Source organism: Schistocerca cancellata, chromosome 3, assembly GCF_023864275.1.
Source record: "Schistocerca cancellata isolate TAMUIC-IGC-003103 chromosome 3, iqSchCanc2.1, whole genome shotgun sequence".
NCBI lineage: Eukaryota > Metazoa > Arthropoda > Insecta > Orthoptera > Acrididae > Schistocerca > Schistocerca cancellata.
The window spans coordinates 689,351,133-689,368,112 of NC_064628.1; the positions used below are offsets into that span (position 1 = coordinate 689,351,133).

General features: G+C 45.5%; 1 protein-coding gene across 1 annotated transcript in view; it reads right to left on the reverse strand.

Moving 5' to 3' along the window:
• Positions 1-12,042, reverse strand: part of LOC126175672 (cytochrome P450 6k1-like) — a 90,812-nt gene extending 78,770 nt beyond the window's left edge. Inside the window, exon 1 of the mRNA XM_049922596.1 lies at positions 11,400-12,042. Within this exon, the coding sequence (XP_049778553.1) occupies positions 11,400-11,722 (323 nt within the window). The 5' untranslated portion in view covers positions 11,723-12,042. The remainder of the gene's footprint in view (positions 1-11,399) is intronic.
• Positions 12,043-16,980: the final 4,938 nt, after the last annotated feature.

The window sequence follows — 16,980 nt, forward strand, 5'->3', positions numbered from 1 at the left end:
TGGGTCGTTATATTGGGCTGATTACTCAAATGTCAGTGGAAAAGAAGAAGGAGCTTTTACTAAATCCTTGAATCACTTCAAGGAACCACAATTTTGAAAGTGATGCAAGCGATTTCTAAAAAAATTTTAATCGTACTTGATTAAATCAATATGCAATGTTGCTAGTATATTCCACTGTGTTTTGTTCCCTCCTGTCACTGACACTGTTGGAGGCATTTTTGGATCATTTATAATTAGGGTATCCACAAAATTCAAGAATGTGCATGAAGATAGTCGTAAACATGTCAAAACCCAGCTTCACTTGACAGCGTTAGCTGCAGCAAAAACTTCTCTTGAACATACATCTGTGGACGTGCAACTGCATAAAGTGATCGATGAAAACAGCCAAATATTGTCATGGATTCTCTCTTGCATACTTTTTTTTGCTCTATATGCCTCTTAGGGAAAAACGGACACACGATGGTGTTTTATTAGATTTATTGAATTTAAAAACGGATTCTGGCGACGACAAGTTAAGGACTCATCTGGAAAAGTGGCGTCGTCATACTGTTTACACATCACCATCACCAAAAAGAATTCATAATTCGATGTTATTAGGGAGAATATAGCCACTATGATGAAAGCAAAGTGAAAATCCGGGAAGAATTTGTAGATTTTGTAGAACGAAAGTCACAGAATGTCTCATCAATCGCCGAAGCATTGACAGTTTATAGATCAGTAATAGTCTGCCAGCAGAAGCTTGTGTAGTATTTGGCTTCGACGGCTGTTCTACGAGGGCATGCAGAGAGTGGTGTACAAGCCATTTTAGCAAAAAAATATTATCGAACCTAGTATATTCATTGCTAAAATCACAAACTCAACCTTGTGGTGGATGATGCAAATGCAGTGCCGGAAATTAGAAGTACTGTTGCCACTGTAAAAGACAATATCAACTTTTTTTAGAGAATCGACTACACGCTGGAAAAATGCTTCCAATTCATCCCGAATGTGTGAGACGAGACGGTCTGAAAAATATAAATCCATTAGACTACATACTCGACATTTCCCAGAGGTTGCGAGAATTCTGTCTACGGAGGGAAATTATGCGACGAGAAAACCTGCGTATATTAAAATACTAAAAAACTGGAAACCCGCCTCGATTGCGAAAAAAGCACCTAGTGTTAACCTAGGTTTCGGAGTAGATAATTACACCTTTTTCAGAACAATAAAACCCACAAGTGCCTAAGAAGACCTTTATCAATGATTAAAAGAACACCATAGCTATACACTTATAAACGAAAAAAAAAGGAAAACACAAACAGTACATATGAACAAAGTCAAAACCACTACTTAACTTAATGGTGTACGCTCCACCTCACACCGGCCTATGTAAGATGGGCCATGACCCGCCATAAACTGCAGCTCGGTTATTGGGTTCCTGTATACCAAACTGCACAGCTTTTATTAATAATAATGAGCGTATGGCATTGGTGGCCGGGAGACCCCTCGCGGAGCGGTTCGGCCGCCGCTCCACAAGTTCTTTAACGCCACTACTTGCGAGTGAATGAGGATGAAATGATGATGAAAGACACACAACACCCAGTCATCTCGATGCAGAGAAAAATCCCTGACCCCGCCGGGAATCGGACCCGGTACCCCGTGCGCGGGAAGCGAGAACGCTACCGCAAGACCACAAGCCGCGGACACAGCTTTTATTAATTCACAACGACAGAACAGGTTAAAACATAACTTGAAAGAAGTGCTTTAGGGTGAGCGAGCAAACTTGATGGTAGAAGAACAGTACCAAAAAGTCCGTAAGTCTCGCAAAGTAGTTATGAGCACATCAGTCAACAGTCCATACATATGACAGTAGTATCTGTTCCCGAAAGAACAGTTACCGTGGATGACCATGCAGCTTTGCTAGAAATGAAATGATAATTAAATGGACACCCTAGCTGCAAACAGGCGTTGATGAACTTCATTGGGGACATGTTGAAAATTTGTGCCCCGACCGGGAGTCGAACCCGGGATCTCCTGCTTACATGGCAGACGCTCTATCCATCTTTTTTTTGGGCAAGTGCTCTACCATTTTTTTAAGATTACCACTTTTTTATTTTTTTATTTTTATTTTTTTTTTATTTTTTTTTTTTAATTTCCAATGTCAGGCTTACCATCTTTGCTGACATACATTTTGTTGTACTACCGCATAAATAGCGTCTATAATGTCCATATGTTGACAGATAGTGCCTAATTAGAAAATTAAGTAATTAAGGAAATGAATAAAACTGAAAATGTCCAACTGAAAGACATGAAGGCATTGCGGATAGTACAAATGTAAAAGAAACATGCTCCTGTAGCAATGAAATGAAATTCGTGTCGGGGGCGACACCTGCTCACGACCTGACGTTCGATAGAGCAAGAGAGCCATCTATCGACTCGTTCTCCAGACGTTGATGTAAGACTGGGTCGTCTTCTCGAAATTAACTAAGGGTCCGTAAGTGTGATCGATGTCTATCTCGGCTTCCTCGTCTATCTCATCTCTCACCCGTCACACCCCATCTGGCCGGCGGGTCGGTAAATGTAAGTCGCAAGTAATTAGCGAAGTCTTGCCCATATTTCTTATGCTGTTGCAGCTTCGTGTGTCCATCCAGGAGAAAATGCCAAAAATCAATTTTGTCCTTTTCCGATTCGTTATACACGTAGTCCACCACCATTCCCCGTACCCATGTCACTGCATTGGTTTTTTGGACCGGAAAATAAGATTCTTGGGGGAAAAAGTGTGTCTGATGAAATTGTGTGAGGGGCGGAGCGTAACAGGAACGCCAATATCTGTTGTGCCAAGTACCACACTGGAGCCGTCCCACTACATGCTAAGCGATGTTCATCAGTGTCCACTGTTGCGCAGCCTAAACATAGTGGAGTGTCTGCCAAATGAATCGCGTGCCGCCGTTGATTCGTTGCGAACTTCCTATTTACCACCACAAACCATGTTGAGCGTACCGACGTTGGGAGGTAAACGTTCCGTATAACGCGCCATATCTGTCGCCAGCTCTTGTCTGGGTACTTCTTTTCCAGGGTATTCCTGGGACACCGACGCAGTAAGAGTTGGTATACATCTCGCGTCGTCGGTAGTCGAGTTGTTGGGAAGGAATCTCTGACATAGCTAAGCTCCAAAAAAAATGACTTGAAATGTGACAGCTTCGGTGAAATATGGCCCACATTGACTGGGGGCAGCATTGAAGTCGGCGCTAGTACATCGGCCAACGCACCCGAGATATTGCGAAATTGACCGCGCCACTGTCGGAAAATCGTACTGACGAATAACGCCCGTGCCTTTTCATATACGTTCACTAGACCAAGTCCACCCTCTCCAGGTGGTGGCGTAAGCGTTGTGTATTGGATTTTAAATAGGTGTCCCACACTCACGTAGGTTCCGAAAGTTGCTTGTATCCGTGAGGCCATTGTGCGCGTTAAAGGCAGGACATGCGCTACGTGAGTGAGTCGCGGTGCTAGGTATACGTTAACATAGGTCACGCTCTGAATCATATCCAACGCTCTTAATTTCTGTAACAGCACCATTGTCCGCATCAGCTTCAATATGCGTCGGTAGTTATCCGCTGCACATCCGTGTGGAACGTAATACCTAGGCATTTTATGGTCTTAACTAACATGAGTGGGCCTTCCTCCCCCGGTTGTAATCCTCGACCGACATTCATGCAGCGTGATTTCTGTAGATTAAGCACGCTTCCTGCCGTCATCCCGTATCGCTGTATCCATGCCAACGCCGTACGTACTTCTTCGCCTGTGCGTGCCACCAGCATCACATCGTCAGCATAAGCGCGGCAATGAAAGGTCAGTTGTGGCAACGGCACTCCCTCCAACCGTCTTCGGAGACCATATAGACAGGGTTCCAAAGCCATTGCATACAAAAATATCGAAAGGGGGCAACCTTGACGAACTGACCTTGAAATAACAATGTAGTCAGTGCCCCGTCCATTCACCGAGACCCTTGATCGCACGCCGTGTAACAGTCGCATGATCACTAGAATGAAGACCTGTGGGATTCCCAATCTGCACATCACCGCATGAAAAAAGGTATGATCCACTCTGTCGAACGCATGATCGAAGTCAATTGCGACGAGTGCCCCACGCACTCGGCATGCCGCTGCTAATGCGATGATATCTCGGCAGTCACCGAGCGCCGAATGTACGTTACTCTTACCGCCGAGGCAAGTTTGATCTATGAGGAATCTATCAGAAAGTGAAGACCGCAGGCGAGCCCCAAGGATGCGCGCGAAAATCTTATAGTCGCAGTTCAAGAGAGTGAGTGGTCTATAATCTCCTGGCCTTCTGCCACCGCGTGGTTTGGGTATTGGGATGATGATACCCTCCGTGAATTCGGCAGATATCTCAGTCTCCGGTAACAGGAGTTCGTTGTACATCTGAATCCAGGTCCGTCCCATGAGGGATGCAAAGGCGCGGTAAAATTCAATTGGGAAGCCGTCCTGTCCTGGGGACTTGTTCGGAGCCCCCCTGGCAATTGCATCTGTCAGCTCGTCCTCTGTTATCGCTGTGATGAAAGTCTCTGCATCCAGTGGTGGTCCTCTATCTGGCATTTCCGAGATGACATCATGTAGTGTCTCGTGGTTCACTTGTACAGGTCCATATAACTGGCGGAAATAGTCAGTAAACACATGCGCAATATCACGCTGGTTCACAACTTGCTGGCCAGTTTCAGAGATTAGTTCCCTGATCAATGTCCTGCGTCGTCGTTGGCGTTCACGTACTACGTGGTGCATGGAGGGGGTTTCGGCAGCAACTGTGTCCGCCAATCTTGCCCGGACCATTATACCTTCCATTCTTAGTCTCGTCAGCTGTAATAACTTGGCTTTTATCCTGCGCATGGCCGTGTCCTTTCCGGCGATGGTTGTTGGGTCATCAGCTCCCTCAGGGCTGTAAAATAAAAATCAGCCGTCGTACGGTTCCACTGCGATTTGTCCTGCCCGTATCGTAACAACGTTCTCCGTAACGTTGGTTTTGCGAAATTAATCCACCACTGGAGAACCGAGGTGTATGCTCGTTGGCGGCGAACGCAGGTCTCCCAGGCCGCCTCTATCATCCGGCGACATTCAGTGTCACGTAAAAGTGCACAATTCATTTTCCAGTGACCTTTACTCCGCCATATTTTCTGACGCCTTAGTGAAATCGTACAGACGTACACCATATGATCCGTAAAAGCCGCTGGCCAGATTTCGGCATCCAGTATCGCCGTCCGCAGAGCTCGAGTCACATACACTAAGTCGACTCGCCGAATGTCCCGTTAAAAACGTATAACCCTGTCTGTCGCCATGTTCCAGTTCCCAGGTATCCAGAAGCGCCATTTCGGTAATCAACGCACGCAGTTCTATGCATGGCACATAATGAGGTACTTGGTCCTTTTTGTCGACAACACAATTAAAGTCGCCGCCCACTATATAGTTATCATAGCGTCCAGCGAACAACGGTGCTATCTCGTCAGTGTAAAAGGTCGCCCTTTCTCTGCGTTTTGTGGAGCCAGATGGCGCGTATAAATTGATGAAACGTACGCTGTCGACAGTGATCGCTATGTCACGTGCCGAAGGGAGGGACATGACGTCCTCCAGTCCTATTCCTTCCCTGGTGAGGATCGCCACACCGCATCCACTTTCATCGTGCACTGATTAATGTGCCTCGTAGCCGTATAACTCTGGCGGCGAAGTGAAACGCACTTCTTGTAGGAGTACAATATCCACGTCCGCAGCGCGTAACATATCTTTCAGCATTTGAATTTTAAGCGGTGTCCGAATGCCATTAATGTTTATCGTGGCAATGCGGTACGCCTGGCGTGTGTTCATCAGTTGCAGGGCGGTGTCATTAAGCATCTATCTGCACTCCCGGCGCTCCTCACCACACTAAGTTGTTCAACATTTCCCGACCCCTCCCGGCCTCTCGCCAGGACTATCCTCAATCGGCGCGTTCGTAGTTTCATTCTGTTCCAGTTGGTCCATTTCTTGCGCCCAGTCCCCCAGCATATTTCCGGAACAGGTCGAAGGATGGGAGGCAACGTCGTCACCGCTCTGATTTTGGACAGTTGTCATCACCACTTCTGCCTTCCGGTTATCAGAAGGAGAGTTCAAGTGATCGTCGCTGTGTAATTCCTGCATCGTCATCTCGGTATCTGTTGAATCCACTGGTCTCAGGTCGATACCGTCGTTGTCGTCCACTGTCCCATCGGGACTATGGCTATCGTCAGCAGAAGTCAGTCGACGCTTCTTTCTTCTCTTCGGCGAACGCTGTTTCCGTTGCCTTGCTTCCGCATCGGCTGTTTGGGTTTCGTATCCTCCGTCTTGGTCCTGGCCTATCACGCTCTCGGTGGAAGCACTGGCAGCCACCACGGATGAGCCTGGAGCGGTCGTCAGCTGCATCTCTTGTGTGGTGTCCTGTGTCTGCTGTGGTGGAACCGGTGGTCGGAGTTCCAGTCCGTTGGTTTCCATGTTCTCTATAGGGGGCAGCTGCTGGTGCCCATCGGAAATCTCCCTCACATCGCCTCTCAGGGCTTCCACAATGGTCAACGGTAAGACAGGCGTCTGTTGTGGCGCCTGAACGTCATCATGTGGAGTTTGTACTAAACGTCGCTGGAGGCATTCCGAGCGGACGTGACCTTCTTTCCCACACCCCGAGCAAGTGCGAGGTTGCCCATCATAGATTATAATCGCGCGACAACCTCCTATGTACAAATAAGAAGGGACGTGCTTTCGCAGTTCTATCCGTATTTGTCTCACCCCATTTAAAAAGGGGTACGCGGTAAAACTCGTCCATTTTTCGGCCACATGGGATAGAACTGTACCGTATGGTCGAAAGGCGTCGGTAACAAGTTCAGACGGGACCTCAAACGGAAGTTCGAAGACTCGTATAGTGCGGATCCCCATTCCCGCATGATCGACTGTAACCGCACCAACATTCCCGTCGGCATGACAGAAACGATACCCGTTAGGTGATCGTTGTAGAAGTCTTTCGCAAGCCGCCTCGTCAACAAGCTTGACATAGACGACGCTAGAAACGATCGATAAATTGATTCCCACGATTTCCTGTGGATCGATTTTTACCTCTTCTCTTAAGAAACGTTCAATCTCGTGTGCCTTTGGTCGTGTGTAGTCGTTCGCAAAACTGAACTTCAAAGTCGTTTTTCTGTACGAGTGTGCCATCTCGTTCTAGACTCACAACACCGCACACGCGAAGCTGCTCCGGCGTAAACAAACCGGCGCGCGCACCACAGCGCGGCCGGCAGGCAACACGGTCCGCACTGTGTCACTGCCGAAGGCAGACTGCGTCCATCTGAGCCACCGCAAACACAGAGGATAGTGCGTCTGCAGGGACTTATCCCTTGCACGCTCCCAGTGAGATCCACATACCCAACATGTCCACACCACTACATTCGTAGTGCGCCTAGCATGTCCCCAATAAAGTTCATCAACGCCTGTTTGCAGCTAGGGTGTCCATTTAATTATCATTTCAATAGTCCATATAGCAATCTGTAATCCAGTCCAGTAGAGAACAGTCAGGTTCGAGTAGGACGTCCAGAGGATGACGTCAACAATCTCGGACACTGCTTTTAAGGGCATTCTGGTCCCTAGGTGACGGACCAGGTGATTCGTCGAGAGCGCTGCGTGTTCTGAGTACGGGTGACAAAATCGGGCCGGCCAGGGTGGCCGAGCGATTCTAGGCGCTACAGTCGCAGGTTCGAATCCTGCCTCGGGCATGGATGTGTGTGATGTCCTTAGGTTAGTTGGGTTTAAGTAGCTCTAAGTTCTAGGGGACTGATGACCCCAGATGTTAAGTCCCACAGTGCTCAGAGCCACATGAACCATTTTTTGAACAAAATCGGACGTGTATCTGGCATTCGTCTGAAATCGGAAAGCGGACATGTGTGGTGGGCTCTTTGTGTTGCCTGACAAATTTACGAAATCACTGTTAAGGATTTGATCACAGCTAAATATTTGTGACAAGCAAGACCATAAAACTGATTTCTGCTCGTTTCATATACGGCTATTTACGCTGAGCTCTTAAGTTCCTACCAAACGACACCCTCGAAAACCGCCACATATTCCGAATAAACAGCAAATTATTAGCGAGAAGTAAGTTTATAAACATGGTTGCCCCTCGTTTTACTCTCATCAGTTTAAGCTGTACTCTTAGGGTCCTGCCTAACCACACCACCAGAAATCGCGACATATTCGAAAACACACAGCCAAATACACAAATCAAAGAAAGTTTTGCATCACCTCGGTTCCGAGAGTTCCGGAACCTGTACAGAAAATTTGAATATAGATCAACATAAACATCATTTCCGCCCTTTTTACTGCTCATGAAAACCACACATTGCATGTTGCACCACCACAGAGCGAGACTTTCAGAGGTGGTGGTCCAGATTGCTGTACACACTGGTACCTCTAATACGTCCTCTTGCAGTGATGCATGCGTGTATTCGTGCGGCATACTATCCACAAATTCATCAAGGCGCTTTTGGTCCAGAGTGTCCCACTCCTCAACGGTTATTCGGCGTAGATCCCTCAGAGTGGTTGGTGGGTCACGTCGTCCATAGACAGCCATTTTCAATCCATCCCAGGCATGTTCAATAGGGTTCATGTCTGGAGAACATGCTGCCCACTCTAGTCGAGCGATGTCGTTAGCCTGAAGGAAGTCATTCACAAGATGTGCACGATGGCGGCGTAAATTGTCGTCCATGAATACGAATGCCTCGCCAATATGCTGCCGATATGGTTGCACTATCGGTCGGAGGATGGCATTCACGTATCGTACAGCCGTTACGGCGCCTTCCATGATCACCAGAGGCGAATGTCGGCCGAACATAACATCAACCCAAAACAACAGGAAGCCTCCACCTTGGTGCACTCGCTGGACAGTGTGTCTAAGGCGTTCAGCCTGACCGGGTTGCCTCCAAACACGTCTCCGACGATTGTCTGGTTGAAGGCATACGCGACACTCATAGATGAAGAGAACGTGGTGCCAATCCTGAGCGGTCCATTGCCCATGTTGTTCGGCCTATCTGTACCGCGCTGCATGGTGACGTGGTTGCAAAGATTGACCTCGCCAGGGGCGTCGGGAGTGAAGTTGCGCATCATGCAGCCTACTGCGCACAGTTTGAGGCGTAACACGACGTCCTGTGGCTGCACGAAAAGCATTATTCAACATGGTGGCTTTGTTGTTAGGGTTCCTCCGAGCCATAAACTGTGGGCAGCGGTCATCCACTGCAGTAGTAGCCCTTTGGGGGCCCTGTGCGAGGCATGTCATCGACAATTCCTGTCTCTCTGTATCTGTTCCGTAACCGAACAACATCGCTTTGGTTCACTCCGAGACGCTTGGACACTTCCCTTGTTAAGAGCTCTTCCTGGCACTAAGTAACAACAAGGATGCGATCGAACTGCGGTATTGACCGTCTAGACATGGTTGAATTACAGACAACACGAGCCGTGTACCTCCTTCCTGGAGGAATGACTGGAACTGATCGGCTGTCGGAACCCCTCCGTCTAATAGGCGCTGGTCATGCGTTGTTGTTTACATCTTTGGGCGGGTTTGGTGACATCTCCGAACAGTCAAGGGGAGTGTGTCTGTGATACAATATCCACAGTCAACATCTCTCTCCAGAAGTTATGGGAACCAGGGTGATGCAAAACTTTCATATGTGTATATGTGACAAGAAAGAATATGTACATCGTTGCTGCTCATTTTACTTAAGAAAAGTTTAAGCTACACTCTTAGATTCCTGCCGATGCATACCCTCGTAAATCGCGATATACGAATTCGGAAAAAAGGTCAAACATTTGAGAGAATAAGGAATATAAATGCCACTGTTAATTGTTTCGGTCGCAGCAACGTCATCTTTCGTTTTTTAGTCAAAGTGAAGTCACAAACTGGAAGGAACTCATAACTTAGAGAGCACACACTTTTACATCGAGTACTGCAGAACATACTTTTGTTATGAAAATAAGAAACTCCCAGAATGGGTTACAAACGTGAAGAAAGAAGAAAAATCATTTTTTCCGTTTTCCGTCGTCCTTAATAGCTTCAAAATTCGTGGAGTTATGTTCCGTCTTTGCAACTATCCGCAGGGACTGATGGTCTAGTAGTTTTGTCCCTTTAATCATCCAACCAACCGTCCATACTACATTTTCTTAAAACTTTTACAAAAGATGTGTTATTAACTGGATTGAGTAGGGAGGGTTGCTAGGGTAGCCCATGCAGTTGTGCAAAGCCATTGTGCCAGAGAGTTATGGTGGTTAGCACACCTGCCTAGTGGGCAAGGGACGTGTGTTCGAATCCTGGCCGTGGTACAAATTTCCTTCCGTTACTTCAGTCTCCCTATATACGTCAGAGATGTTGGAGACTTGAAGAGGAGTCTGGAACCATATAGTTTCCTTTGCTTTTGAAGATTTGTTGAACAGAATCTCAGGAAGAGATTATAAGACGAACAGCCACAAAAGAAAACTGGAATAATTGTGTGCTGGTGGTTAAAATCAGGTGATGATGAGGAAACTAACTTAGAAAATGAGACGCTTTTTGCTATTCGGATAGAATAGTCACTGACGATGGCAGAAGTATCGAGGTTAGAAAATGCAGACTGACAACAGCATAAAAATGTGCCTGTTGAGGAGAAACGTGTTAGCATTCATTATAAACGTGATTATTATGAAGCCTCTTCTGAAAGTATTTGTCCGGAGAGTAGCATTGCACGAAAATCAAACGTGGGCGATAAAAACTACAGGCAAGAATTGAACAGAAGCTTTTGAAATTTGATGCTACAGAAGAATGCAGAAGACAAAAACGATTACATTGGATAATTAATGGAGGTATAACTTCGAAATGGGGAGAAAACAACTATTTGTTGCGGCAAGGTCTTTTCACGAAATTTCAAGCACAACTTTCTCCTCCGAATATGACAATATTTTGTTGATTCCAACCTCCAGAGGGAGTGTTAATCGGTCGAGTAGTAGGTTGAAAGTGGTTATATGAACCGTCTGCCAAGCACTTACGTGGGAATTGCAGAGAATTCATGTAGACGTCAGTGTAGGTGACGACTTCACTAAAGGAACAGATAGGCTGGTAGGTCACATCGTGAAGCTGCAAGGAATAGTTAGTTGGGTAGTAAAGGGGAGTAGGGAAACGAGGAAGGGGGTGGGACAGTGCTTTAATACAAAAAACAGATAGGAATGGATAAAGGTGTAGTAGTGACGCAGATATGAAAAGCGCAAGGCAGGCTGTCGTGGTGAGCTACATCAAATCAGTCTCCAACTTACGTACTCAGATACAGTAGAAAGAGAAAAACGGCATACAAATTTCGAAAAGTGTGGACTTAAAGAAAGTAAGATGAATTGGAGACTTACCTGTCAGTGAAATGCGCGAAGTCAGAGACAAGGATTTTATTGATGAGTCCGACATCTTTCACCATGAGACAAGGCGTCGTCATAAGGTAGAATCCTCCGAAAGGCACGTCGCCGAGCTCCTGGCATATCCTGTGGATACACGTGGGCAGCGACTCCTGGGCGAAGAGGGCGCGGCGAGCACTGCCGAAGAGGAGTTCACTTTTCACGCACGGAACGCCGAGTCTCTTCCAGTAGTTATTCACAGACGACAAGTACACGTACAACAGAGCTATAATTACTGTTAAAATCAAGAGCGTTGTCCACAAACTGTCTGACCACAACATCTTTACGAGTTTTACAATAGACGACGAACTGTAGCACGCAGGATGTTGCAACTCTTAGATCTGATGTGCACTTGCCCTCTCGCCAGTTACATGACAGTAGAGGTACCGCTGCTGAGTCAGCAACCCACTACATAGCAGCTGAGAGGTCGCAGCTTTCTCGGTGTACCACAGATGCGGTCGGAGTACCAGTCTGTGTTGTCGCCGATGACCCAGAGAAGCCGTGCGGCCGCCAGCACGTGGTGTGTGTATCGTCGATGCTGGTGGGCTCCGCCATAGCAGACGGTATATAGCCCTGCACCGCGTGTGCACTGCGCACCTCCTGGGCGGACACTGGCTCCTCTCGCTGCTAGCTCGCAGATAACGACACGTCATGTAATCCGACCTCGCTCTTACGCAACAGCCGTCTGGTCTCCTGACAGGCAGGGCTGTTGTTGTAGGCTTTGCCCGGAGACTGAAGCCTCTTCATTTCTGCATAACTGCTGCAACCGACATCCACTTGAACGAGCGTACCGAATTAAAGGCTTGTTGTCTCTCTATAGTTTTTACCCCCACCCTAGACCCCTCCCCCCGCCCCCCACGTTTTCCTCCAATAGAAACTGACGATTCTGCGATGTCTCAGAATGTGACCTATCAACCAATCCCTTCCTTTACTCAAACTGAGCCATAACGATCCTTTCTCTCCATTTCGTTTAGTACTTCTTCTTTAGTTTTATTTATTTATTTAAATATCAACCATTTTAACCGCAGTATGAATACGTCAAGAAATAATTTACAGAAAATACAGTAGCATATAATGGAGGGAAAAATACATTCGTATAAAGAAAAATATAGGAATATGTAAGACAAAGCAAACGCTTCATCGAAGTGGAACCTTCAGAAATTAGGGAAAACCATTGTCAATTTGCCTATTATAACTATGTAATGATGGATGAAAGTGGATATAACTTCTTGCGCGCCCGCATCTCGTGGTCGTGCGGTAGCGTTCTCGCTTCCCACGCCCGGGTTCCCGGGTTCGATTCCCGGCGGGGTCAGGGATTTTCTCTGCCTCGTGATGGCTGGGTGTTGTGTGCTGTCCTTAGGTTAGTTAGGTTTAAGTAGTTCTAAGTTCTAGGGGACTTATGACCACAGCAGTTGAGTCCCATAGTGCTCAGAGCCATTTTTTTTTTAACTTCTTGCGGCTCTGAAAAATTGCTGTCGTTCTGTCTTAGAGCTATATTTTCGGACTTTATGCTGGAAGAGCCGTTCCTTTCTATATTTATGTAAGCGCCCAGACAGTCTTTAAGAGACTCTTTAAGCTTCTGATGCCCATTATAGCTATACAGAGACTACGACGTGACCCACTCTCAGATAGTAACATCTCAGTGGCGACCGTGACAGGACGGAAAATGTGGACACTAATGAAGCTATAAAAGAAAGTCATTGACAAAAACCAAGACGTACAAGACGAGAAGATACGTCCTAAAGAAAGAAGACATCCGGAAGAAAGAAGATGCAAGTAAGAAGACGAAGCGAAAACTGTTAGCGAAAGCACAAGAAAAGAAGAAGACGCCTCTAGGGGGCAGAGAAGGTTTTTTTGTACAGGTGTGGCCTTTCCAAGTCGAAGGTCAGCGCGATCGGCAACAACGAGCGGTCGCCCACACCACGAGGTGGTGCTGCAGCAGCCTGCAGCTGACACAGAGCTACTCGCAGATGGACGCAGAGCAACTTGCAGCCGACGCAGAGCAACTCGCAGCCAACGTAGTACTGCGAGGCAGCCGAAGCACATCGTCACCCAGCATCAGCACTGATCAACAGCCTCGTAGCGACTCATCCCAGTGTAGATAATAAATAGATGTGGTGAATGTTGTTTAAAAGGCGTGGGTGATCGTGGTGACACTGTTTCATGGGTTACTGAGAGCAAATTGAATCGATGTGCCGCGCGGGATCAGCCGAGCGGTCTAGGGTGCTACAGTCATGGACTGTGCGGCTGGTCACGGCGGAGGTTCGAGTCCTCCCTCGAGCATGGGTGTGTGTTTGTCCTTAGGATAATTTAGGTTAAGTAGTGTGTAAGCTTAGGGACTGATGACCTTAGCTGTTAAGTCCCATAAGATTTCACACACATTTGAACACTTTTTTTTTAATCGATGCGGTTTATTTACATTAACTGGTACGAGTAACTGTTATGCTATTGTGAAGACTTAATCGTTAGGTAGATCCTAAATTTACTACAAGATTTAGTCAACATAATAATTTACCGTGGAAGTTCTGCCATCACTGTCAGGCTGTTCCCACATGGTGAAGGAGAGCAAGGAAATGTTAGTGGCCAATAAGAGAGAAATTAATGATAAAATAAATTTAACTAATAATAAAATAGATAATTCTTTGCAAGAAGTAAATAATCGTTTAGCCTCAGGCCTTAAAGAGACGAACGTTATATTAACCAATAGTAGCAATGAAATAAGTTCAAAAATGGAACTAGTTAATAATGAGGTAACTCGGGTCAACGAAAAGTCGGAGACTCATATTGAAGAGTCAAGATTAGAAACGGAGGTCGTTAAGAACCGGATCGAAACTTTAAAGGGACTATTTTCAGAAAGAATAAAAGAGATCACAACTAAGTTGGACGAACACATTTAAGAATCCCAGAACAGTAAAGAGCAAATCTAAAAGACAGATAAATAGTCTGAGGAACTAAATACTTTGAAATTAAAGTCCCATGAAGAAGCAAACAAAAGGTTTAATGAAGGTCAACAGTTTACTGAGGATCAGATTAAAAAATTGCGGGAGGAAATCATGGTATCTTGGGGTAATTGTGAAGCCATTAATGAGAAAAGGCAAGAGGAAAAATTCAAGAAAGTAGAAGATGCGGTAGAACAGTTGCAGGGTAAAGTATAAAACATTAGAATTCAACGGAAAAGTGCCAGAATAGATTCAGAGCGCGTCCGAGAACAATTTAAATTGATATTCGATCATCAGCATGCGGAGAGGGTGACAGAGTAGGCAATGGAGGCTCACACGTCAATAAAGAAAGTTCTGAGGTATTCCGCCCTAAATCCCGAGAGTTTACTGCACTTCCTAGTCCCTGTTCGGTGAGCTTGAGTGGGTTTAAATATATTGAACAGCACCGAGGAGTGATAAATAGTGATACGGAAGCTACAGCGTAACACGACAATGGCTAGAAGAATGTCGGTTTGAAAGTAGCAATTATATGACGAATCAATTCCAAACATTCAAGCTGGGTAATGAAATACACCTTATAGTCTTTATAGGAACGTTTGAATCAGCTTTCATGTCCTGGTGGGTTGTTGGATGGGTGAAGCCTCCGAATGGGCAGTTTTAAATAGAACAGAATTTACTAGTTGGCATGAGTTCTGTAGGCTAAATGCTGGTCTACAGTAGAACACCAAAAGTTATTTACAGAACTGACGCACCTCAGTCCCTGGGCGAAAATGGGAAGCTTATCGTAAGTATTTTGAGTGGTATATAAATAAGATAAAATTATTGGACAGACAGTTGGATAAACGATAAATGGTGGGAGTATTGATGAATTGCCTGCTAATTCACCTAAGAGAAAAGATGTTTGGAAAGGATGTAGGCAAGATAAACGAAATTTTAACATATCTAGAACAACAATATGGTTTAGAGAAAGAGAAAGAAGATGAATGCCTCGCAGGAATAAATATGGATTACAGGAGAACCGAGGAAATGGGAAGAGGGATTCAACGGTAGCAAATAGTCAACATTGCGATAAAAAAGGGCAAAATTCAGCGAAAACCGAAACAAGAATGTTTTTAGCAATGACATGCAGTTTCGCTGGAATTCAAACCAACAACAGTGTTCAGTGAGGAGTGTAATAACTGAACAGGCAGAAAACGGCGAAGGACCCACAGGAGGGACCATTTTGCGGGTCAACAGTAAACAGTTCTCGGCCCAAATCATTATGAATACAGACGTTAGGATAGGAACAAGAGTTACGGGAAGAGTTATTAGAAGAAAGGGAAATGGACACAGGAAGTGAGACTATCAAACCTATAATCACTGGGTACGTGGTGAGACGAGTTGTGGAAATAGTCCTGCATTCAGGCAGTGATATATCTGTGTTGAACAAGGAATTACTTATCAAGTAAGACGCCAGGGCAAGTACTCATCAAGCTCACTCAGTAAAAGGGATAATTGTTATAGATGTTATAGGAATCACGGGCGGAAGAGGAAAACCTACGGCGGAAGAAGTTTCGTTAACCTTTTCAAAAGGTAATTTGACGCGTATCATAAATTTCAATTATTCCACATCTAAATGTTTCAATGCTGTTGGGACTAGATTGGCTCTAGAAGTACCAGGACTTATTAGATTTTGCTAGGAAAAAGTTAGCGCTGTCTACTGTCAATTCGATAGTTGATATTCCCTTTCTAGGAACTAGGCAGACTGAACAACAAACAGAAAACCGAGAAATGATATTCACAAGTTCGAGTAACGTAGAAGCTTCAGAAAAGAGCAACATTAAACATAACCAGGAGTTAGAGGATAGTGAAATAGATAAAATCCGAGAGAAAGTTCAAACTAGTGAGTTGTTAACGAGTCAAGAGAGAGAATAGTTATGGAATTTACTGAGACGGAAGTGTTTCCAGACCAGCCTGGTATTATATAAGGGTACCAGTGTAAATTAAAAATAAAGGAAGGTAAACCGTTCTTTGTTAAGTCTTATGCGATATCGTTCGCACTAAGGGAAACTGCCAACAAGAGATTTGTGGAATGGTGCATCAAGGTGTGACTGAACGGTCATCTAGTCCATACGACAATCCCTTGTTGGTTGTTAAAAAGCTTAACGGAGAAGTTCGCTTGGTTCTAGATGCGTGCACTCTTAATCAATATATTGAAACGGAAAGAGATAGACCAATTCCAATCGAAGAAATACTAGTCAGATTAGATGGAGTACGATAGATAAGCCCCATGGATCTAACCTCTGGGTACTGGCTGGTCCCGCTCCACATTAATTCAAGACCTCTCGCAGCTTTCTTGTTCGAAGGAAGGTCCTACAGATGTTCCATATTGCCCTTTGGGTTAAATGTGTCTGTAAGTGTTTTTATGAGAGCCTTAGACCCTGCTCTGGGCGCACACCTTTTACAGAAGATAACCGTGTATGTAGATGATGTCCTAATTATTACGCGAACCTGGTGTGAACATTTAGAGCTATTAGAGGAAGTGTTGGACAAATTCCAGGAAAAAGGTATCGCTATAAAACTGAGTACATCCTTATTTGGGGTACCCGAAGCTAAGAAGA